Raw genomic sequence first — 26363 nt, 5'->3', positions numbered from 1 at the left:
TTTTCTAGGTTTTGAAGCAAAACCCATTTTGGTGGACACATCAGCGGCATGATGGTAAATTGTGGAATCTAAATAACTACCGGACTGATATGATTCAAGCTTTGGGGGGAGTTGAAGGAATCTTGGAACATACACTTTTCAAGGGCACTTACTTCCCAACATGGGAAGGTCTTTTTTGGTAAGTAATACTGAACGGTGGATCTCGGTGTATAATGTCAAGTGTATTTTCAGTGTAATTCTTTGTTGAATACTGCAAATTTACTGGATAGCTCAGTGGTTTATAGCTTTTGTTGCCTTTGTCTCATTCAGGGAAAAGGCTTCAGGATTTGAAGAATCCATGAAGTACAAAAAACTAACAAATGCCCAGAGATCTGGTCTCAACCAGATACCAAATCGACGATTCACACTCTGGTGGTCACCCACAATCAACAGGGCAAATGTTTATGTTGGTTTCCAGGTGAGTTTATGGTTAAGATGTATGTGGTAAATATTTATTGTTAAAGGTTTGGTATTCCATCTTATCTTGGAATTCTTTTTTAGGTTCAACTTGATTTGACTGGAATTTTCATGCATGGCAAAATTCCAACATTGAAGATTTCACTTATTCAAATCTTCCGTGCTCACTTGTGGCAGAAGGTCCACGAGTCCATTGTTATGGATCTATGTCAGGTAATTGTTCATTCTTTTTAGTCTTGGTAGCTGTCACATTTTTCTGTACTATTGGAAATCATTTGGGAAATAACATCACACTTTCAACTGCAAAGTCTGCGTTTTGTTACTGATCTGCAGTAACTTACCCAGGTCAGTGGTTTAGCGCTCCATGTGTGTAACATCAGTATAAACAACCAATCTGTTAACAGTACCTTCTTTTATTATATAGACTGATAATGCCATCAAGGTATAAAGAACTAGGAAATATAATATAGTAATAAAAAAATCTAATTCCCTCACAAGCATTCTTCCGGGCTATCTATATACACTATGTAATCAAAAGTATCCGGGCACCTGGCTGAAAATGACTTACAAGTTCGTGGTGCCCTCCATCGGTAATGCTTGATTTCCATATAGTGTCGGCCCACCCTTAGCCTTGATGACAGCTTCCACTCTCGCGGGCATACATTCAGTCAGGTGCTGGAAGGTTTCTTGGGGAATGACAGCCCATTCTTCATGGAGTGCTGCACGTAGGAGAGGTATCGATGTCGGTCGGTGAGGCCTAGTATGAAGCCTGCGTTCCAAAACAACCCAAAGGTGTTCCATAGGATTCAGGTCAGGACTCTGTGCAGGCCAGTCCATTAGAGGGATGTTACTGCCGTGTAACCACTCCACCACAGGCCGTGCATTATGAACATCGTGTTGAAAGAGCAATCGCCGTCCCCGAATCGCTCTTCAACAGTGGGAAGCAAGAAGGTGCTTAAAACATCATTCTAGGCCTGTATTGTGATAGTGCCATGCAAAACAGGGGTGCAAGCCCCTTCCATGAAAAACACGACCACACCATAACACCACTGCCTCTGATTTTTACTGTTGGCACCACACATGCTGGCAGGTGATGTTTCCCGGGCATTTGCCACATCCACACGTTGCCATTGGATTTCCACATTGTGTACCATTATTCGTCAATCCACACAACATATTTCTACTATTCGATCGTCCAATGTTTACGCTCCTTACACCAAGCGAGGTGTCGTTTGGCATTTACCACCATGATGTGTGGCCTATGGGCAGCCCCTTGACCATGAAATTCAATTTTTCTCACCTCCCATCTGTCAGAGTACTTGCAGTGGATACTGATTCAGTTTGGAATTCCTGTGTGATGGTCTGGATAGATGTCTGCCTATTACACATTATGACCTCCTTCATCTGTAGGCAGTCTGTCAGTCAACAGACAAGATCTCCTGTATGCTTTTGAGCTGTGTGTGTCCCTTCACGTTTCCACTTCATTATTACATCAGAAACAGTGGACCTAGGGATGTTTAGGAGTGTGGAAATCTCATGTGCAGACGTATGACACAAGTGTCACCCAATCAGCTGACCACGTTCGAAGTCCATGAGTTCTGCAGAGTGCCCCTTTCTGCTCTCTCATGATGAGTGACTACTGAGGTGCTGCAGAGTGCCCCTTTCTGCTCTCTCACAATGAGTGACTACTGAGGTGGCTGATATGGAGTACCTTGGCAGTAGGTGGCAGCACAATGCACCTAATATGAAAAAAGTATGTTTTTGGGGGTTTCCGGATACTTTTGATCACATAGTGTAAAAGTACTTTCCAATAGCATGGACTGCTTGAAGACTAGCGTAATCTTATTTCTCAGAAGTTCTTCACACTGTGTTATGCAGTACAGAAGCAGTGTTTGGAATCTATCAGGCTATTTCATACTGAGGATGTTGATGTTTGTTACTAGGTGGTATCTCGGATTTTTCTACTTCACCATAGCTCATGTCTCTTGGAAGCCAAGATAGCCACGCTAGTGTTCCAGTAGAATTTTTGATGTCACTTGCTTTCAATTCAGGAAATACCTTCAACATTTGCTTGATAGATTTTGTGTGGTGATTGCCAGGGTCTAAAAAGAGCCCTTTTCGTAACTCATCCTTCTTTAAGGGGAATTGGAACACCCTATCCCGACAATGCTAGATTTAGTGACTTAGCTTCCCTGTATTTCAGGAACTACTGTAGCCATTGACATGAAACTTTTACAGGACATTGAACTGTGTGTTCTGAGTCTACTGAACTACAATAATTGCATTTGAGCCACTGCTTTTGGAAATACAATTTTTAACTATACAGTTAAAATATTGTGTACTTTTTTGTACATTATCCTAAATAATTGTAATTATACATAACATTATGTTGTTCTTTTAGTTCAGTAGACTCAGGATATGTATGTTATTACTCCCTGAAAATTTGAACACTCTACTCGAAGTGGTTTCTGAGATTTAGGGAAAAATGCAACAGAAAATGTAAATTTTCAGGAATGGCTTCTAAAGTTTCAAAAGACTGTAACTCACTAAATATATGTTTTTTATTTTTAGTCACTCAGAAGCTTCATGCACCATACTGAATATCATCCTCTTGATATTTTTCCAAGTTTTTTCTTCTTTCTGGACTCCTAAGTGACCAACTGTGGTGCAAACTCTGCTTTATCATTGCGAATCTTGTCCATCTAGTCAAGTTCTGTGATACAGAATGAGATTTTCACTCTGCAGCGGAGTGTGCGCTGATATGAAACTTCCTGGCAGATTAAAACTGTGTGCCCGACCGAGACTCGAAGGCAAAGGTCCCGAGTTCGAGTCTCGGTCGGGCACACAGTTTTAATCTGCCAGGAAGTTTTCTGTGATGCAGTTTGCTCCAGGATTAGTTCCTGTATGCTGTAGCACTTTCACTCTACCAGTGTTGCCATCATTAAAAACAATAACAGCATCACTGCCCACCCCCCTCCCCCCCACTTTAGTGTCTTCATTCCAACTAAAACCTTTTTTGGTGAGTGAGTAAATGTAAGATTATTGAACAGCTCATTGGTATTTTGAGTCTGACCATGCAGACACCTCTTGAGTAATTCATGATTTGCCAGATTTCTGTAAATAGCTTTTGTGATATCTGTGACTGCTGCTGGGAGGGAATGTTTATGGCTGTATGAACTGTTTGAGTACTGGGCATTGTGATAATTGCACCACGAGTCAGGTCCAGGAGGGCAAAGGTGGTATACTGGTTCATCATCAGTTGACAGTCTGTGGAAGAAGGTAGCCCATACTGTCTGCTTCATTTTCCTCAAATCCTCAGTATTATTTCTAATGGCCATCCCATAATACTGCTGTAGTTCATCAATCATTTTGTCTGTCAGCATGCCTTTTATGGTTTTACCACCAGAAAGTTTCTTGCCTCTCAAACTTTGTTTCAACTTCCTCAACTTGGTGCCCATCCTCTTCTGGACATGACGAATACAAACAAGCAATTTAACCTTTATAACACAGCAGTCCACAACCTCCCATATAAAAAAAATTAACGATTTTAGTAGATCTTGAAGTAATGCACATAAAAATTTTAATGTTTTCGGTCGGTGTCTATTATATTTTAAAAAATAAAATAAAGTACTTCCCATATGGGTTTATAAGTGATATATATATATATATATATATATATATATATATATATATATATATATATATATATATATATAACATTTTATTCAGAAAATTGTAAATTTTGTAATGAGATAAAAACCTGAAAATGTCAAAAAAAAATTATTTTTTTCGTGTTCTAACTCCCCTTAAGTTATGCTATTAATACTGCGCATTCTGTGAAAGTTGGTGAGATTGGATAAGTTCCAGTTGTCTATCGAATATTGGTCATTACCTTTTGATTAATACATTTGAAGGCAGTTACAAATCATTGCACATGTGATCTGTCATTATAAATTTAATACCATTAAAAATTACAACTAAACCATGGACACCAGTTGTGCATCCAGAAGATATTCAAATTAACTGTGAAGAATGGGGCTTGAAATGTTAACATTGTGATGCTCTTGGGCATTTGATTCAGTCTTGTGCTAATAATGCATATTTTTCTTTGTAACATTTGTTATCACTCTTGTCAAATTTCCTATATTCACAAAGTTAATTTGCACCCATTTTGGGATTAACGTGATTATAATTTTCCCCATGATTTACATTTTATGGAATGATGCTTGTGGCAAAAAAGTGATCTAATTGACATAAAATGACACTGGCATGGGGTTGGCTTTAAAGTAGTGTTTGCATACTTGAGGCAGTTAAGTTTTGGACACCTAGGCGCTCTGCTCAGTAGATCTGAATCAGGCAGTTGGTAAAAGGGGAGTAATTTATAGCTTTCCTCCTGCCGCTGCCAATTTCGACTTGGCGTGGTGGCTGATGAGAATAATTAGGTTTGTTAGAGTAACTGTATCATCACTGATCACAACCATTTACAAACTGTGTCTACTGGTGTGTGCAGCTTCATGATCATCATAACATGTTTGCATTTCTCGAACGCATGTTTCGAGTTTGACCACTTGTAGCACTGGTTGAAACCTCTGCTCTCATTGTGTTGCTCAAATGTTTGTGATTTAAATAATGAAACACGGCACCAGTTACTTGTTTTTCCATGTTTAACACAACATGTTTCGAGAATTTATTCTTATTGTCAACTGCAAATATTTATGTAAGTATTTTTTGTGATGTTTCTAAACAAACTGTTAAGAGTGATGGTTTGTGTGTGTGGTTTTCTGCATAATAGAGGAGGCACAGTGTACCGTATAACAGTGACGCATGATTACAGCGCAATAGAGGCAAAACGACCAACACACACAGACATAACACAAAATAGTTCTGTAAATATATGCGCTTGACAGTAAAAATAAATTCTCTCAATGTGTCGTGATAAGCCTGAAAAAATTTGTAACTGATGCAGTGTTGCATCATTTAAATGATAAATAACACAGTTGTAGGCTCTCCAGAAGCATTCATTATGAGAAATGAAATTAAGTCAAACGTTTCTACTCCCCGTGCAGTTACCAGTTCTAGTTCCATCAGTGGCTAAACATAGTACAAAATTCAGATAAGTTTCATTAGATAATAAACAAGTCCTCGGCAAGGATTTTGATGCCTATTATGTACATATATCATACATAAACTACGAAAAAATGCGAGAGGGAATTGTATATGTAATTTCTATTGTTTAAAAAGTTATTTCCCACATTTTACATTTTCCTCACATTTTACGCCGTTTTTTAAAGTATACACTGGAATCCCACTTCCACACTTTTCAATATAATAAATGAAATAAAGTGGTAATTATAATGTTTTATTTGTTAATATTTTGTTTTTGAATAATTGTAGTTTGTCAGGTGTATTCACTATTCATGCTGATGTGCAGGCAAATCGTTTGTAATGGTACTGTGCAATGATTTTAGCCTTGAGCTATCTATGTGAACATTCACATATATTAATATTACATACTTGCCTTTTGGATTTCAAATTTTAAATCCTCGCCAATCCATGCTTAGCTCTTATTGCCAACAGCACTGTGCAAAAGGCTACCTAAAATTAATACGTTTACAATGGGCGTGATACTAATTGTTAAGTAGATTCTATTTTCCTGCAATCAAAATATGTTACATAATATACATTAACAAGTTCTTCTTGGATGCTTTCCTGTCAACAGAGCCACTTGGAGAGCTGTTTGGTTTTTGTTAACTTGATAAATATTCTCAGCATTTTCATATTTGTGTACATCATGTGTTCTGTTTCAAAGTATGCTAATATTTTTGTATGCAATAATTCCTTTAACTTTTGATAATTTATGCTGTGGTGTATCATGTTTATCTTAGAGTATGTAACAAGTTTTATAGTCAGTACAAAGTTGAGTTGAACAATATCACTTAAGAACTTAAGCTTATTTAATATTAATTTTAATAAGTTCAGCTATGTGCATGAACGTCAGGAAGTACATGTGAGTGATCAGACAATTTCTTACTGTCTCATAAGTATCTTTCATCTTGTAATAGCTTGTACTTTGTGAAACTTGTTTTAGTAGCACAGTTTTAACTTACTTGCATTATAAATAATTTGTTATTTGCAGGTATTTGATCAAGAGCTCGATGCATTAGAAATTGAGACTGTTCAGAAGGAGACTATTCATCCTCGTAAGTCTTACAAGATGAATTCATCTTGCGCTGATATTCTGCTCTTTGCTGCATACAAATGGAATGTTTCAAGGCCATCGCTTCTTGCTGATTCAAAGTAAGAATGATTTGTTTTTAATTTAACATGTACATATTTCTAAATCACTGAGAGTCCTTGTATGTACATTATATTTTTAATTTTTAGAGATACGATGGACAATACAACAACTCAGAAGTACTGGATTGATGTTCAGCTGCGGTGGGGTGATTACGACTCGCATGATATTGAAAGATATGCCCGTGCAAAGTTCTTGGATTATACAACGGACAACATGTCAATATATCCCTCACCTACAGGGTTATTGATTGCAATTGACTTGGCATACAATCTCCACAGGTATATTATTATTTTCTTTTATTGTACAATTAAAGTGAAACAGGCTGTTATTTTAGACGCTAAAGAAAGAGTATAGTTATCTACACATATTTATAAGAAAAGGATCATATAAAAGGCTAAAAATTTGTAATTTTCTTCAGCGCCTATGGAAACTGGTATCCAGGATGCAAGCCTCTGATACAGCAGGCTATGGCCAAAATTATGAAAGCAAACCCTGCCCTTTATGTACTACGGGAGCGTATCAGAAAAGCACTTCAGTTGTATTCATCAGAACCCACAGAGCCATACTTGTCATCGCAGAATTATGGAGAGCTCTTCTCAAACCAGATCATTTGGTGAGTGATGTTACTACTGTTGTACTAGTACAACAATAAATGCAATACTTAACATTGTTATCCACTGATGTTAACTTTGTGATCAGCACACTTGATTTCATATGAGCGGGCACGCCGCAGCATTTACAGAATGATTTTACCTTCACATAATTTCTATTTTTAGACAAACCAGGGGATAAAATTGAAGTAAAACGGCTTGTCATTATTAATAATTTATTATTGTAAATAAACAAGGAAGTAACTGTAAAAATAGGCAAAAAGCAGCCACATTAAAGTGGTTTACATCAATAAAAATTTTCAGTCGGAACAAATCTCTATCTCCTGGTCACTAGTGTCACAGGAGAAATGTAATGTTCTGATGAGAATGCCTGTTCCAGACATTGTTTACACAGTTTTTGCATGATGTCAGTTGCAACAAATCCAAAGACATTAAAGCGAGCAATAAAGTTAATTACAAATTTTTGGTAAAACTCATTAAGAGGTGCCAATTTATCTGTAGATTTTCATTCAGTTCTGGTTTCGATATTCTCAAACCTAATTGCTCTAAGAAGAAGTGGTTTGTTTGGTTTGTGGGGTGCTCAACTGCGCAGTTATCAGCACAAGAAGGAGAAGGGGGAATTGTTTATAATTGAAAAGTGACCATAAGGTAATCCTACCAGTACCATTAAATGCCCACTGCTCACTTCAATTTTGCATACTTTGCTTTCTTTATGCCAATTAAAACCAGTGCCCCAAAAAGGAACATAAATGTCTTCTACTGTAGGGCCTTTACAATCTTTAGCTCTAATACAGTTGTTATCGCTGTGTTTTTCCCAAATCCACCTGTTTATATAAGCTGTGGTGTCTTGTCATGTTTTCAGTGATAAATAGATAAAATGCATATAAATACGTATGTGCATTTTTAGCAGTCCCTTTCGGACCACGAAAAATTCCTGTAATGCTTTTACCACTTTTTTCTTGCAGTTAGTGACTGTGTAATCCATAAATTTCCATTGTCTTTTCCAATATAAAATGTGTAGTTATCTGCTGTAACATTCTGTGCAGCAACTTCCTTACTGTCATCTACCACCTGTGACTGTTCAGATTCACTATTGTGGTTGACAGGTTCAATAATATCCTGTTCCAAATTTCCGCTCGTATCTGTAGGATCACTTCAGGATCCCCTCACAGTATCACTTTCCCTGGAAATAAATATACCCATAAAATAACCAGTTAAAACTAAATTTGGGTAAATATGTGCAACAAATTGTAAACATATAAAGTTGAGGAAATACTTAAATGACTAGGAACTTGATGTCTTCTGCAGAGGCAAATTTGGAGTTAACAATGATGTTGCAACTAAACAGTGCCCAGATCTGTTGGACTGGGACTGCAGTGTTGCCGATGAGAAGTGACAGTTGCAGTACGCTCATACATGTGCTTCGCGTTTCAAGAAAGTATGTCTCTTGCTTGCCTATGCAGAATTTGTCGCTTACCACCATCAACTATGACAGCCTGCAACAAGTGGAAGAAAAGTTCACCAAATAACAAACTATGATCACGTGTAGTGCCCACATTGGCTACGACATTCACAGCTTTGCACTCGTAACACTGCTGAACACTTATTGACTGTTGGAGAATGTGTGACGTAGGTGCACAGAAAAAGTCTAAACTCTTATTGATTGGTGACTCTATGGCGTGTTGTGTGCACCGCGACCAAATAGTGGATAGAATTGGAAAGAAAATCAGCATTGGCCGTATTTTGTTGTTTTATTGTCAGCAAAATCGATTTTCGGCCACTTAGTGACCATCCTCAGTGCTGTAATATACAATTAAAATTGGTAGGCACTGGTATCAAGTTATAACCACAAGCTTAGAGCGATCACATAAACTTATATTACAGCACTGAGGATGGTCACTAAATGACCAAAAATAGATTTTGCTGACAATAAAACAACAAAATACGGCCATTGCTGATTTTCCTTCCAAGTCTAAACTCGGTCGCCATCAAAACTGACGGATAACAAATAACAAAATATTGAACTAAATTTTTCATATTACCAATTTTTTATTTTATTTATTTATTTTCAATTTAGAACATTCCTTGTATGTGTAATGTCCTTAGCAGCTAAGCTGCGTCAAGTCAGATATAAAATTTTAGCATTCAACAAACATCACATTTAAGAAAACTGACTGCCAGGATTATGATTGTGCTCCCTTCAAATAGATATAGGGTGAGAAATTTCTGAAATGTAACAAACCGGTTTGTCAGTTTGAATACCCTAAAAAATCAGGAGCATGGAAACTGCTACACACCCACTACCAGACCACAGACCAATCAACAGAGCAAACAGTGACATGGCCACTTCTTCTGCATCATACCACCACCACCACCACCACCACCACTGAATGTTTCTCCATTTTTGCAGCTGTGTTTATGTGATACAATTGTTCGTTATTCTGCCATAATGAGTATTTGCATTACCTTTGACCCATACATAACGTGTTAAGTTTCAGTGGTTAATGTCCAGGGAAATGGAAAAACTATGATCATCTAGGTTGTCTTCAACCCAGTGACATTGTATTTGACTGCTGTGAAATCACATTTAATACAGATCGGCTATTATGATTGTTTTACATATCATCTATTACAATGCATATAGTAGAGCTAAACAGTCTTCTGAGTGTAGAGCAATAAGATATTTTTACACTGCCACGCACTTTCTCTTCTTTTTCCTTCATGACTACAGCACATTGTCCGATTGTCTGATGCAATATGGTGAATAATATTAGTACATTGACTGAAGCAATTAGTTCAGTTTGTCAGTTTGTATCTTTTCTCAACAGTGCCACACTTTCCTATTTAGTGGTGCACTGTGCTACTAGAGATGTCAGTGGGAGTTTTTGTAGCACATTAGATACTCATTTACTTTTTTCATAGACTTCGAAGTAGTGAATGTATGTTAAATGTACTTGGCACATGAAGTATGTATAAATTAAACAATGTGGAAGTTAATTGTGTTCAGTTGCAATCATCTATTGACGTTTTAATCGGTAATACATGTGCAGGGTGTATCATAATTAATGGCGTAAACACACACAGTTGAAAGTACACGATACTATAAGCAAAAAAGTCTGAGTAAACATAGGGTTGAAAATGCGTACCTTAAGAGCTACGAGCAATTTTTGATCTTAGATACTGTGAAGCAAATATCTTCTACTGCAAGCTCTTTGCTATCCACATTTTGGGACCAAAACAAGAAAAAAGTCCCATAAACATTTGCTCTAAAAAGCACACCTTAAGTTATGAGCAATTGTTCATTAGAAGAGTTGTGTTTCCCAAGTAGTGAAGTTGAGCATGTGCTCATAGCTCTTAAGGTGTGCAATTTAGAGCACATGTTTACTGGACATTTTTTTCTTGTTTTGGTCCATACTACTACTTCCCAAAAAGTGGAAAGCAAAGAGTTTGCAGTAGAAGAGATTTGTTACACAGTATAGAAGATAAAAAATTGTTCATAGCTCTTAAGGTATGCATTTTCAACCCTATGTTTACTTAGACCCTTTGCTTCTAGTATCGTGTACTTTCAACTGCATGCGTTTACGCCATTAATTATGATACACCCTTTATATGTAGCACAACATATTGCTTAAGGAGACAACATATCATCAAAATGGGATGCAAATAACATTTGATCTAAAATTCATTTTTACAGGTTTGTTGATGACACTAACGTGTATCGTGTAACCATTCACAAGACATTTGAAGGCAATTTAACAACAAAGCCAATCAATGGGGCAATTTTCATATTTAATCCCCGCACAGGCCAGTTGTTCCTGAAAATAATTCATACATCAGTTTGGGCAGGGCAGAAACGATTGGGCCAGTTGGCAAAATGGAAGACTGCTGAAGAAGTTGCTGCTCTTATTCGATCATTACCTGTTGAAGAGCAGCCAAAGCAAATTATTGTTACTAGGAAGGGAATGTTGGATCCCCTTGAGGTAAAAATAGGATAAAAGCTTTCTAGGAATTATAGTTCAACTTGTATAGTTGAATGTGTTGACTCAGACTTTAACTTCTTTGTAGGTACACTTATTGGATTTTCCAAACATAGTAATCAAAGGTTCTGAGCTGCAGCTACCATTTCAAGCATGCCTTAAAGTGGAGAAATTTGGTGATTTAATCTTGAAGGCAACAGAACCTCAGATGGTTTTATTTAATTTGTATGATGACTGGTTAAAAACTATTTCATCGTACACTGTAAGTACACAGTGTAATTTTTGGATATGAAAATAACATGATTTATGATCATTCTCAGTTTTGTACTAAATTGTGATGATACTGATATGCTATTTCAACTTCAGGCATTTTCACGGTTGATTTTGATCCTTCGAGCTCTTCATGTCAACACTGAAAGAACGAAGGTCATTTTGAAACCAGACAAAACTACTATTACAGAACCTCATCATATTTGGCCAACCCTCACTGATGAAGAATGGATAAAGGTTGAAGTACAGCTGAAGGATCTAATCTTGGCAGATTATGGCAAGAAAAACAAGTAAGCTCTGAAGTGTTAATTTTCCTAATACTTGTATCTTCAAAAATTATCTGAGACCTTTAATAATTTTCAAATTTTTTTGTATCAGTAATCTCAGATCTTTACCTGCCAGACTTTCTAAATATTCTCCATTTTCCTATGTAGCGTGAATGTCGCGTCTCTCACCCAGTCTGAAATTAGAGACATAATTTTGGGCATGGAAATCAGTGCACCTTCAGCGCAGCGACAACAGATAGCAGAGATTGAAAAACAAACTAAAGAGCAGTCTCAGCTGACGGCGACGACGACACGCACTGTAAATAAACATGGAGATGAGATCATCACGTCAACCACCTCAAACTATGAAACCCAGACCTTCAGGTATCTGAGAAATTTTTAAAATATTATGGAAAGGATAGGTCACTGCTAAACTGTAAAGATGACACATTCATTTGCAGACAGGCACAATGAAAAGTAGGTTACACATTCAGCTTTTGGCCCAAGGCTTCAACCAAAGGGAAACAAATACATTCATACAGCAAGCACATGTCAGGCACGTATGACCGCTGTCTCTGGCCTCTCTGGCCGGACTGCAGCTGTATAATGTAGACAGAAGCAGAAATATGGGGAGAGCCATGTAAGGGGGAGGGATAGCAGGGTATGGGTGTGGAGAGAAGTTGGTGCAGTCTGGCAGTGTGTGTTGGGTCTTAGATGGTGGCAAGAGAAGGTTGCTGAGTGTAGCATTGGGAGGTTATGGGCAAGGGAGGGGGAAAGGGAGTAAAAAAGAAGAGGAACAGAGATGGGGAAAAGACCGGTGGGTGCATTGGTAAAGAGTGACACCCAATGAGGATGAAGGGACATGAATTGGGAGGAAATAATAGGACAAAAGGGGGTGGAAATCATTGGTGGAGAATTTGGAGGTAGTAGGTTACCACAGGTTGAGGCCAGGATGATTTCATGAGCAGAGAATGTTGTGTAATGATAACTCCCACCTGTGCAGTTCAGAAAAGCTGGTGGTGGAGAGCAGGAGCCAGATGGCTCGTGTTGTGAAGCAGCCATTAAAATCAAGTATGCTATGTTCAGCTGCATGTTGTGCCACAGTGTGGTCCACTTTGTTCTTGGCAAAATTTGGTGGTGGCCATTCATCGTAGTGGACCATAACATGAATATAAAAAGCTGTGCAATGATTGCAACAGAAGTGGTATACGACACAGCTGCTTTCACAGCTGCCCCAGCCTCTGATGGGGTAGGATACGCATGTGACAGAACTGGAATGGGAAGTACTGGGTGGGTGGATTATGCTGGTATTGCACCAGGGTTTCCCACAGGACCAAGGGCTGAGATCAAGTGTAGCATAGGGTGGACTAGGGTGTTGGAATCCTCATTTCTTCACAACCTTAACACAGTGTCTCCCATCCGCTTCACCTGGTCCTCCTTAACTCAGTGTGTCACCTTCCTGGATGTTGATTTCCTTGTCTGTATGATTGCTCCCATCCACATCCCTATCCACATTAAACCCACTAACAACCAACAGTATCTGAATTTTGACAGTGCTGCCATTCATTCCATGCTGAAAGATCCCTCCCATACAGTCTGACCACCTGGGGCAGCATATCAGCATGTGACAAGAACTTCCTTATCTGGTGTGCTGAAGGTCTCACAAAGGCCTTCACACACACACACACACACACACACACACACACACACACACACTGGCCCTCAGACTGTGTCTGGAAACATATTCTCATGCCATATCTCCACACACCTCAAGCCCCTCACCACTCCAAAGAATCAGATACAAAGGAGCACCCCTTCATCACCAAATACCACCCCAGGCTCCGATCGATTGTCAGGTCTTCGATTATCTATCATCATGCCCTTAAATGTGGGACATAATACTCAAAAATCCTTCCCCCTTCTTAAAATGATGTTTGGTCGCCCACTCAACTGCCACGTCATTCTGATCCATCCCTATGCCACTCCCAGTCTAAATACCTTGCCATAGAGATCATATCCCTGTGGATAACTGGAAAACCCAGGTGCAAGTCCTACCCAATCCACCCACCCAGCACTTTCTATTCCAGTCCTCTCACTGGCTTATGCTATGCAATCAAAGTTCAGACCACTTGTAAAAGCAGCCATGTCTTGCTCTGCTGCAGTCATACCACAATTTTTTGTATTGGTGTGACTTCAAACCAACTGTCCACCAGAATGCATGAGCACCACCAGAATGTGGCCAAGAGCAAAGTGGACCAGCTTGTAGCACAACATGCAGCTGAACATAAGATGCTTGATTTCAATGGCTACTTCACACCTTCCACCACTAACTTTTATGAACAGCGCAAGATGGGAGTTATCCTTACAACATATTCGCCACTCCCAAAATCACCCCGGCCTCAACATACAGTAATGTATTGTCCCCATACCCTTCATCCAGCGATTTCCGACCCCCCAATTGTATCACTTCCTCTCAGTTCACTTCCTCTTGCGCTTATTGTGCGCTGCTCTCTGCCAGTGCACCTACCCATCTTTCCCCCTCTGTGTTCCTCTCCTTTCTCGCTCCCTGTTCCCACTTCCACACCCACAGCTTCCCGTCACTGTGCCTGGCTGTCTTGTTTTGTCGCCATCTAGTCCCTGCACGCTTCACCAGGCTGCGCTGATTTCTCCCCCACAACCATACCCTGCTATCCCTCTCTTCTTCACTGCACTCCAGATTGCTGCTTCCATTGATGCCACACGGTTGCATTCTGGCTGGAGCAGCCCAAGTTAGGTCACGTGTGCATGATATGTACTTGCATGTGTGTGTGTGTGTGTGTGTGTGTGTGTGTGTGTGTGTGTGTGTTTTTTTCTCCTTTCGTAAGAATGCTTTGGCTGGAAGCTCAATGTGTAACAGTCCTTTTGTTGTGCCTGCCTTTAGGTGAGTAGGCATCTACACTTTTCATAATATTGTTGATACTCCAAACTGGACTTTCCATTTTATGAGAAATTTTTATTTTATACTTATCCAAAGATAATTGTGATATGATGGATTAGTTATTAGACAACTTTTTAGAACATTTGTAAATTTGTATCATATACAACCTAATTTATCACCATTTCAGCTCAAAGACTGAATGGAGAGTGCGAGCAATATCAGCAACCAACCTGCATTTGCGTACAAATCACATTTATGTTTCATCAGATGATATAAAAGAAACTGGATATACATACATTCTTCCAAAGAATGTTCTGAAGAAATTTGTTACAATCTCAGACTTGCGAGCTCAGGTAGGTGACCCTATTTTGCAGTGTATAATCAGTATGAAGTATTAATCTATTTTTCAGCAAGTGTGTGTTAATGTTTCTTAACGTAATTTATGCTGATAAGCTCGTCATTTTTGTTTTGTTGTTCTTCAGGTTCTGTCATATTTTACTGGATAAAATCCACTCCAACTGTAATAACCTGATCTTTCTCTATGACAGTCATCCTTTTTGATGACGATAAAACTTACGTTGTTGAGTGGATGTCAACACTGGAGAGGAGGGGAGAGCAGATACTTGTTTTTAAAATGATCCTCGTTGTTGACCTGAGTATCAGACAATCCTAAATATGAGATGAAATGGAGGCGGGGGCGGGGGGGGGGGGGGCAGACACCCTGAGGAAATTTTACTTTTAACGTATTCTGTCATATGAGACTTACAAATTATTTTATTGATAGATAGTATATACTTGAAAAAGTTAATGTTATACATATTTCAGATATCTGCTATTTATTATGTAAAAGAGAAAGGACAACCTCTCAACTATAGTGGACTGATGTGTGGAACATAGAAACATGTGTCAGGAAACAACATTCACACTAACTTTTGAACTCTTGTTGTTCTGCTAGTAAATCTATATGCATCAGGCACGCGCACACACACACACACACACACACACACACACACACACACACACACACACACACCAGACAGGCATCCAAACATCACACCCACAGTGAGATTGATTATTCATTCATTATTGATTACTGAAAGCAGTTGCCTGGGCTAATGGAGGTGGGAGGTGGTAGGGAAAGGATGCACAAGGCAAGGAGAGGGTAGCAGGATAGTGAGACATGTTTTTTGACAGATGACTCAGTTGCTGCACAATGATGAAAGGAGTTCAGAGGGTAGACCATATAAGAGATGTACACTGAGGGAGAGAGGGAAAAGGGAGGAAGGAAAAAAAGTGGGAAAGGTGGAAATGAAAAGGGAGTTGGAGAGGGTGGAAAAGCGGGAGTAGAAAGTGTGTGCCTTCATGGGGAGGAAGAAGAGATGGTAGAAGGCAGTATACAATCGGGACGCTATAGGCATGCTGTGTACAGAAGAGGGAATGGGAAAGGTAAGTTGAAGCAGTGGGAAACAGGTTAGTGAAGATTTAGTCCAGAGGGATTGCGAGAGTGCAAGATATGCTGATGGGACAGTTCCCGTCTGTGTAGTTCAGAGAAACTTGTGCTGCAAGGTAGTATCCAAGTACCTGCATAGGGAAGCAGCTATTGAAGTGATTTGTGTTTTGGTGTGCAGCATGCTTGACAGTTGGATGATATAGTTTGCAGTTCACTACAGTTTAGCGGTAGCTTTTCATGTGAGTAGATGGTTCCCCATATCGAATTCTTTTTAGCAATGCCAGGGTGATGCGGGATGATAGGGGGGAGGGGGGGCACTGTTCATTGGCTGTTCACAGATTTACTGGTGTCAGGGCATGGGAGATCTGTTTATGGAAGAGCTGGGTAGCGTGTTGTCAGTCAGTAAAGGCTCCAACCATGATCCCATTCCACCCAGTCATCCCCTGGCAATCTTTCAGGAATTCCTCACTTCTAACCTGGCCTCACCTTCATTTCCCAAATCCCTCCCAGTAAGTCCATCATGACACCTATGAAAGACACAGATGTCCGTAACCTGAAAATCAAATCAGACCTTATCGTCCTTCCCACAGACAAAGGTTCCTCTGCAGTGCTCATGAATCATAGTGACTGTGTGGTTAATGGTCTCCGTCAATTTCAGACACCTCTGCGTGCAAACCTTACGACCATGATCCCATCGCAGAAGTCCAACATGACCTCAAGCAGCTCCTCAACCTCTTAGGTTCTGCCCGAATCCTGACACCTGGACCAATCTCCCTATCCACACTATCAACTTCCTGCACTCCTATCTTTTGCCAACTCCCCAAATCCAACCCCATTGGTCACTGTATTGGTTGTCCCACTGTAGCTGGTTACAGAGCTCCCACAGAATGAACTTCTGCCTGTCTCTCCATAGTTCTCCCATTACCACCAGACTGTTGGTCACTGCAGATGCGACATAATTGTATATCAACATCCCCCATGCCAATGGCATTGTTGCCATGGAACACAACCTTTCCCATCATTATCCTGATAAAAAGCCCACCACCTCTTTCCTAATCTTCTTCCTCAACCACACCCTCACCCACATTTATTTCATGTATTGAAGGCCCTCTTGTTCTGTCCTGCCCTGTGTTGCTCTACACCTGTCTCCCCTTCGCTGTGCCCTTCCCCCCCCCCCCCCCACCCTGTGCCTTTCCCCCCGCCCCCCCCCCCCCAACCCCCTGCCCTGTGCCTTCTACAAGATTGCTCAACACCCAACACCGCACTTTCGCCCTCCCCCCCTTGCTGTCTCCCCATGCCCCCACTCCCCCATCACTCCCCCTCTCCCCCTCTCCCCTTGCACTGTCACGACCCTCCCTTGCTGTCTCCCCCTGCCCCCCATCATACCCCTCTCCTGGTTGGTCTCAGCAGCAATAGTTGAGTCTGTGAATGTAAGATTACATTGTATTTTTCGTAAGATTATGTTGTATTTTTTGATTGACAAATATGGGGAAAAAACTTTCCTATAATCGGGAAAATATGGTATACTGCTAACATCGAAAGCCATGCTTACATTGAGAGAGAGGCTTTGTACAGTGCCGAACAACAAATCCCAAGCTCTCAGTTTCATTACCCGGTTGACCCCCCCTCCCCCTCTTCTGGCAATGCTTGTTGTGTGGAAAATGCTGAGTTACTCTGTGGTTCGGCGTCTATGCTAACTGGCTGGATAAGTCAGTTCAAAGGTTAGAGGCAATGGTATACTACCTCCAGCAAGAACATGTGTAGGAAAGCACTGTGGTGTTCAAAGCAGTCTTCAGATTGATGACAACTTTGCTTCCTAAGTCAAATAATATAGTATTACGGAGATGCTGTGTCTTTCTTCATGTGGTCATTTTTCCATGGATTAGTGACAAATGTGTTATGCAATGAAATAAAATTTTGTTGTTGATGTAAGTAACACATCATGAAGGAGTAAGTTTAGAATATTATGAAACTCTGATACAGTTTCTTATTTATGTTAATCTGTCCTTATGATTGAAATTGTATCAGACTTGTGTAATCCAACATGTATATAACAAATTTTACCTTTATTTGTATTTCAGATTGCTGGATACCTGTATGGAATTAGTCCTCCAGATAACCCACAGGTGAAAGAGATTCGCTGCATTGTTATGCCGCCGCAGTGGGGTACTCACCAGACAGTTCATCTTCCAAATATGTTACCACAGCATCAGTACTTGAAGGAGATGGAGCCTTTGGGATGGATACATACTCAACCTAATGAATTGCCACAGCTGTCACCACAAGATATAACAACACATGCCAAGGTTATGGCAGATAATACCTCATGGGATGGAGAGAAAACTATCATAATAACTTGCAGTTTCACACCTGGCTCTTGTTCCCTAACTGCATATAAACTGACACCAAGGTACTTTATGTTGACATAGTGAACTCTCTGTAAAGTCTTAATTGCTATTGTTGCAAAACATGAAAATTTGTATTCTTATTCTGCTAGGTACATTTCAACATTAACTTAGACCTTCAAATTTGAGGACTGTGATACCTTTTCATTAGCATTTATTTTTCCTTTTCTTTTTTCTCATATGATTAATTAATATGTGATACTTTACTTCCAGTGGTTATGAGTGGGGTCGCTTGAACACAGATAAAGGTAATAATCCAAAAGGGTACTTACCAAGCCACTATGAGAAAGTTCAAATGCTGTTGTCAGATCGCTTTCTGGGATTCTTTATGGTCCCCACACAGGGATCTTGGAACTACAATTTCATGGGTGAGTAGAGACATATGTAGTGATTGCTTGCAGTTATTACTTGTTTCTAAGAGTTATTGCCTTTTCTTCACAAAAAGACAGAATGGGTATCACTCTCCGTAAATAAAAAAAATGCAAAATCGGTGAATGATCTATTGCGTATCTCATTTTGTCTTCAGCTAATTCATGATCAACAGTGAGTATTTGTATTAAAGAGCCTTTTGGTTGCCAAAACTGGGGTGTGGTGAGTGCTTCCAAGTATCAGCAACTAGAAGCAGCTCTGGGCATGCTTCATGTAAATGCCATGCAATATCGGTTGAATGCTGATTGTCACACAGAATAAGATGTGGATCATAGCTTAATCTCCTGCATTAGAAGAATGGTACAGACGTATATCCAAAATTTTCAGGGTTAAATTTAAGATGTGCTACGTGCCGATGGGATGCTTGGCTGTTACTTTGGAAGGTTCAGGAATACTTACTGCATCTCTGTTGTTTCACTTTGCTCAGGTTTGTTGGATTCTGTCTGAGTCTGCCTCTATTTCCATAGATGTGAATGTGACTTCATTGGATTACAGCGCACAAACTAACACCACTCCAACAGAATATGCGCACAGTTAACAAAAAAACACTTCCAAGGACACTCCCAAGAATGAAAGTGCCTAAGAAATCAACCAACATGTAACAGAACTAGAATCTTATCACAGAATGTTGTCCTTGTGTTAAAGCAGGAAGATGGTACATTCGAAACAGTCTCACTTTTTACATTGACGAGCCAGAGAAACTGTTACACGTCCTAATATCGTAATAGCGTGTCCGTGAGCATGCAGAAGTGCCACAGCATGATGTGGCATGGACTTGACTAATGTCTGAAGTAGTGCTGGAGGGAACTGACACCATGAATCCTGCATGGCTGTCCATGAACTTGTAAGAATGCGAGGGAGTGGAGATCTCTTCTGAACAGCCCATTGCAAGCCATCCCTGATATGTTCAGTAACGTTCATGTCTGGGGAGTTTGGTGGCAAGCAGAAGTGTTTAAATTCAGAAGTGTGTTCCTGGAGCCACTCAGTAGCAATTTTGGATGCGTTGGATGTCGCATTGTCCTGCTGGAATTGCCCAAGTCTGTCAGAATGTACAATGGACATGAATGGATGCAGGTGAACAGACAGGATGCTTACGTATGTGTCACCTGTCAGAGTCATATCTAGAAGTATCCGGTGTCCCATATCACTCCAACTGCACATGCCCTCACCATTACAGAGCTTCCACCTGCTTGAACAGTCCCCTGCTGACATGCAGGGTCTATGGATTCATGAGGTCGTCTCGATAACCATCACGTCCATTCATTTGATACAGTTTGAAATAAGACTCGTCCAATGAGGCAACATGTTTCCATTCATCAGCAGTCCAGTGTCAGTGTTGATGGACCCAGGTGAGGCGTAAAGCTTTTTGTAATGCAGTCATCAAGGAAAACAAGTGGGCCTTCGGCTTTGAAAGCCCATATCAATGATGTTTCGTCGAATGGTTCGTTGCTGATGGCCCAGCATTGAAATCTGCAGCAGTTTGCAGAAGGGTTGCACTTCTATCACATTGAACAATTCTCTTCAGTCGTTGTTGGTCCCGTCTTGCAGGATCTTTTACCGTGCCACATCGATTTCGGGGATTTGGTGTTTTACAGGATTCCTGATACTCGGGGAAACTCGTGAAAAGGTCATACGGGAAAATCTTCACGTCTTCACTACCTCGGAGATGCTGTGTCCCATCGCTCATGCACCAGCTATAACACCATGTTCAGACTCACTTAATTCTTGATAACCTGCCATTGTAGCAGCAATAACCGATCTAACAACTGCACCAGACACTTATTGTCTTGTATAGGTGTTTTCTTTTAAACATTAAAACGTTTTATCCAGCACGACAATGAAATACTTAGTATGTACTCTTTGGAAAAAGTAATCAGAAAAACTGCTCATTATATTTGTACTAACTATACCAGCCATGTGTTGCTGTGGCCCAGTCCAGCAAACATTGTATATGAGTACATACAAGGTGGTCAGAAACAGTCTGAGCAGGTTTTAAGGGTGTTGCAGGGCAGGTTGTGCCAAGGAATGGGTTTTAAGAGTGTGGCAGGACAGGTTGTGCTGAGAAATAATTGTTTAGAGAAAAATTAAATACGCTGCGCCATTTCAGAGTTAATCAGTGTTGAAGCTAGCCAGTCAGGTGGCCTACCACAGGTGATGTTGCCAAATATGTTCATTTGGGTTCCTAAAACAAAACAAAAGAGAGATACAAAGATTGACATGGGATGGTAGTAAGGACCAAACTGAAGCTTTATAGCAGAGCTCTTCGCCCTGTATCAGGCCACGCAGTACATGCGGCGACACAGACTTTTCAGTTGCGTCATCTGCTCTGACTCTCTGTGCCCTTCAAAGCCTCTTGTGTGCTGTACACTGTCCATCCCTTAGTGCAACGGGTCCAGGAAAGCTATCACTTGGTTGCTCTTGATGGAGCCACTGTGATGTTTATGTGGGTTCCTGGTCATGTCGGTCTGACTTGAAACGAGGTTGCTGACGCTGCTGCCAGGGCTGCGTGCTCATACCTCAGGCCACTAGTTCTTACATTCGCTCTGATGATCTCTGTGTTGCTATCTGTTAGCAGGTGGTGTAACTTTTGCATCACTACTAGTCCTTCCTTCATGGGAACATGCTCCAGGTTATTAAGCCTCTCCCAGCAGCTTGGGTGGCCACCTCATAGCCCTCTCGCCATGAGGAGATCATTTTAGCTAGGTTACGTATCGAGCACTGTCTTTTTAGCCATGGCCATTTGTTAAGTGGAGCTCCCCCACCATTTTGTACTCATTGCGCTCAACCTTTGATGGTTCACCATTTCCTGAAGGAATGCCCTTCTTTTAATCACTTACATTCTCGTTTGTGTTTGCCATCTGTTATTGGCCATTTTAGCGAACGATGCATGGGCTATCGACTTTGTTTACTTTTTATCTGTCATAGCAGTATGACTAAGGCCATTTAATTTTTAGTTCATGACCTCTGTTTCTCTATGGCGTATTTCATAGACCTTTCCCCACATCCCTGTTTTTAGCTGTCTTCTCTTCTGTCAGTTGGGATTAATGTGTATGCGTTCTTACCTCCTCTCTTTGTCTTTATGTTCTGACGTGGGCACACATGACCCTAGTTGTTTTTGCGCCCTAAAACAAAAAACAGTCTCCTATGTTATCATCTGCACCATCAGGAAAACTTGACACTAATTTATCAAGTAGTTCGCTTGAATTTGCATCCACAATGTCCTGATGGGCTAACTTATGCTAATTAACTCAGAAATGGCAAAAGCTATTGAATTTTTTTTCTTTCCTCTCATAACCCCTCCCCGCACCAGATGGTGCCTAGACTACAGATTAGGACTGATATATTCCAGGGTCCTAAGGTCTCTGTTGCTCCTATGGTTTACTGGCGTCTTGTATGTGCCATCTTTGCAGAGTTCCCAGGTGCCGCATTGTTTTACATTGATGGTTCTAAGACTATTGATAAGGTGTGATACGCTTTCACATCTCCTACTGGCTTCGAGCATCATGTAGTATGTTCACAGCAGAGCTTCGAGCCGTTCACAGGGCCTTTATCCACAGTGTTTTAATTTGTTCAGATTCCATGAGCAGCCTTCAGGCTATCGATCGATGCTACTCTCGTCACCCTTTGATCTCTGCTATCCATGATCTCTCTGCCCTTGAGCGTGCTGCCTGTTCAGTCTTCTGTCTCTGGGTACCAAGTCATGTGGGCATCCCAGGAAATGAATTGGCTGACCGTTTGACCAGGGAAGCAGATACTTACCCCCTTTTCCTTTCACGATTCCAGCTGTGGCTATGCGGATCTACATGAAATCTCTCTTTTCCCAACAGTGGAATGCCATCTGGAGCACTACTGCTCATAATAATAAACTCCGCACAATCAAGGAGTCTACTGAAGTTTGACACCCTTCTTTCCACTCCTCTCAGAAGTAGTCCAATGCTTTATGCCATTTATGCATTGGTCATACCCGGCTCATCTGTTGTTTCCTCCTACATAACGACCCACCTCCACAATGTGGTTTTGGAGCCAGACTGACAATATCTCACATTGGTGAAATGTCCCCTTCTTTCGGCCCTTCATGTTAAGTAGAGTTTTCCCAATTCCTTAAATTTAATATTAGCAGACAATCCAAGGATGGTTGACCTGGTTCTCGGTTTCCTCTGTGAAAAGTGGCTGTTATTTCCAGCTATAAGGTTCTCCTTTAGTCTTGGAGCAGGGGCAGGTTGGTTGTGGTTAGGACTTCTTTTGCAGTCTTCTCGGTCTGTGACCCCATTACTGTCCCCCCTTTTTTCAGTTTTTAGATTTGGTCTCACCTTTCATGCTTTTACTGTGTGTGTTTAATGTTCATTAGTTTATGATTTGACTCCCCTGACTGGGTCTGTACACTTTTAGCAGACCCTCTTTATTCTGTAACTCACTTTGGAATTGCAGGACTGATGACCTCACCATTTGGTTCCATACCCCTCTCAATAAATCAGTCAACCCAGGCCATCACAGAGCTGTTCACCTTTTCCATAAACATAGGCCTAGTTACAGGTTTTTCTTCACTCCTTTTCACACAGAAACATGTACAAAATTTCATGCAGATGATCTAGTTCGGTGGTTTTAAAAGTTTATCGTGATTCAGCGTCTTTAATGCAACTGTCTGTGAGGCACGATTTTGAAGTTGACATTTATTTATTTTTTAATATCATAGATTGTTAAAGAACCAACGTATGTTGTTTCCTAGACTTTCCCAACCCGATTAATGATGACAAGCTTTCTGGTTTCATAAGCATAACATGTTTACTTTTCACTTCCACTTCATTTTGAGAGGTGCTTTAATGAGAAGACATTCTCTCAGCAATATGCAGCACTACTGTAATTGTGATATAGAACAGCACCAATCGCGATAACACTTTAAAACACCACTTTTTAATCGCTGTAAACAATTGGTGCACAACAGAAGCTGTCTGACAGATGACTGAAACAATTTTTGGCTTTACGTGACTTGAAATTGTGGACCAGTACCGAGTGCGACCAAATTCTGCCGAACACATCTGAAATATTTAATATGTATGTAACAATGTTGGATTATTGAAGGTACCAGACTGTTGGATACCAGACATTCACTGAATAAAGGTGTCATGTACTGTGAATTGCTTCCTGGGAATGTACCAAAAACTGCTGCTATTTATTGCCAACTACTCTGATGCCAAGCAACCACAATTTAAAAATTAAGGAAAAAACGGTATCAGCTTCTGATTAAAAATGGTGATACACGTTAATATGTGAGAATATGATAGCTCCTCTTCTCTCTCTCTCTCTCTCTCTCTCTCTCTCTCTCTCCCCCCCCCCCCTTTTTTTTTTTTTTAACCAGTCATTTAGTGTTGCAAGAGATGTGTGGATAAGGAAGGAGAATATATTACTTATTATTTCCTGTGTGATGATCATAAAAAAATATTTATTATACAAGCAAAGAGAACTTTTCCTTTTGTAAAACTTCTTACAGCTAAATCATCCCTCTAAATTTAACTGTTTTCTCCTTCATTTTAGTTTTTTCTATAAAACTTTGGTCCTACATTTTATTATTATTATTATTATTTTCAGCATGCATTTCTAAGTTAATATGATGTGGAGTATCATTTCAGACTGCATTTCAAGAATTATTCATTCTCATGTCATTGAATTGTGTATACTTTTCTTTTGCAGATAATGTTAGAATTCAGCCTTCATAATCATGTGAAATGATCCATTTGTGCAGTCTTTGTACATTCTCTTCACCTTGCCTCTATACGTTATGATACATAGATGTTAAACAACGAAGTACCTTAATTCATTACAAGACGTACTCGGGTAGTCACTGTTGTTGATTCACAAATTCTTATCCATTGAACATAAATCCAAACTAACATGCAAAGAATGTGTATGAATGTGCATGATATGGATTCAATAACTGTTTGCACTTGACATTAGTAAAATTACTCTGGCACAACTTCAAAAGACTCATTTCACTCAATCTACATTCTCTAAAAGCTATGTTTGGTTCTCACTTTCAGGTGTTCGCCATGATCCCAACATGAAATATGAACTGCAGTTATGCAATCCGAAAGAATTTTACCACGAGGTGCACCGACCAGCTCATTTCCTCAATTTTTCCTCTCTTGAAGATGGGGACGGTGTTGGTGCAGATCGTGAGGATGTTTATGCTTAAATAATTTCAATAACTGACAAATGTAAATAGTGTAAATAAGACACTGTTGTGTGCACTTCAGAGAGCTCAAGATGTACATGTATATAATCGTGTGCTATAACATATTTTTTGTAAGAACACGGCTTCCTCCCAGAAGTATGTCATTTCATAAATACTGGATAGATGGAGTTTTTTCAACTCTCCAGTTTTTATTTCTTTTCCTTTCATAAATATTTGTTAATGCTTACTGCAAGCAAAATATTTCCTGTAGTTACAGACAGGCAGAAGTCCTACATTTAGATTTTTATAATTTTTTTAATGAGACGAAGCCAGTTACGGTTTCTCTGGGTAAGAGATATGCATGTGGCAATTGAATGAACCTAACTCTCAGTGGTAACTAAGTAAATTCTACTGGAATGAAAATAATAAGAATTAAATAATAGCCTGTCAATTCCTGCTACTGAGGGAAGAATTGTAAGAGATGTTACAGTGTGAACATGGAGCGGCATGTAATGTTTTCGAAACATTTGTGCTATTTGTGTACACATGCATGTTTCAGAAAAATCTGTTACTAATTGTGTTCACACATTCACTACTGCCACAATCATGTTACTAATTGTGTTCACACATTCACTACTGCCACAATCATTTTCTATCTATGTAGAAAACTGTGTGTGTGTGTGTGTGTGTGTGTGTGTGTGTGTTTTAATAATTTGACTGGCTCCTGTGGTAGTCAGTTTGTCAGAAAAATTAAAATATTGTTATGTGTTGTGTTATTATCAGACTTTTTACACTTTACGGTATAGCGTAATTAAACATATTGTCTCTGATGTATTACTGTGCCCTTTGTAAATTATAAAATAAACAGTGTACCTGAAGGTTTAATTTTTGTGTTTTTATTGCTCCCAAACAAATTTTAGCTTGTTTTATTCAGACAGTGGTAGAGATCTTTGTAACACTAATTGTTTTATTGCTGTTGGAACATAATCTGTTTACAGGAAAATGAATATTTTGTCCATAAGGGGGGCGGGGCATTATGAGCGCTACTTTTGATAAATACTAGTAAATAAAAATTTCTGAGTCACGTGTTTATTTTGCCACAATGCATTTTGATG

The 26363-nt window shown here is 39.9% G+C and overlaps 1 protein-coding gene across 1 annotated transcript in view; it reads left to right on the top strand.

Moving 5' to 3' along the window:
* Positions 1-26133, top strand: part of LOC124603938 (pre-mRNA-processing-splicing factor 8) — a 101370-nt gene extending 75237 nt beyond the window's left edge. Inside the window, exons 26-39 of the mRNA XM_047136437.1 lie at positions 9-178; positions 310-457; positions 541-669; positions 6593-6753; positions 6841-7032; positions 7173-7367; positions 11060-11345; positions 11431-11604; positions 11709-11902; positions 12047-12262; positions 14983-15148; positions 18327-18655; positions 18864-19018; positions 25115-26133. Coding sequence (XP_046992393.1) covers positions 9-178; positions 310-457; positions 541-669; positions 6593-6753; positions 6841-7032; positions 7173-7367; positions 11060-11345; positions 11431-11604; positions 11709-11902; positions 12047-12262; positions 14983-15148; positions 18327-18655; positions 18864-19018; positions 25115-25269 — 2670 coding nt within the window. The 3' untranslated portion in view covers positions 25270-26133. The remainder of the gene's footprint in view (positions 1-8; positions 179-309; positions 458-540; positions 670-6592; positions 6754-6840; positions 7033-7172; positions 7368-11059; positions 11346-11430; positions 11605-11708; positions 11903-12046; positions 12263-14982; positions 15149-18326; positions 18656-18863; positions 19019-25114) is intronic.
* The last annotated feature ends 230 nt before the right edge of the window (positions 26134-26363 follow it).

Source organism: Schistocerca americana, chromosome 1, assembly GCF_021461395.2.
Source record: "Schistocerca americana isolate TAMUIC-IGC-003095 chromosome 1, iqSchAmer2.1, whole genome shotgun sequence".
Lineage (NCBI taxonomy): Eukaryota > Metazoa > Arthropoda > Insecta > Orthoptera > Acrididae > Schistocerca > Schistocerca americana.
The sequence above is the reverse complement of the archived record's forward strand: the minus strand, read 5'-3'. Positions and strand labels throughout refer to the sequence as shown.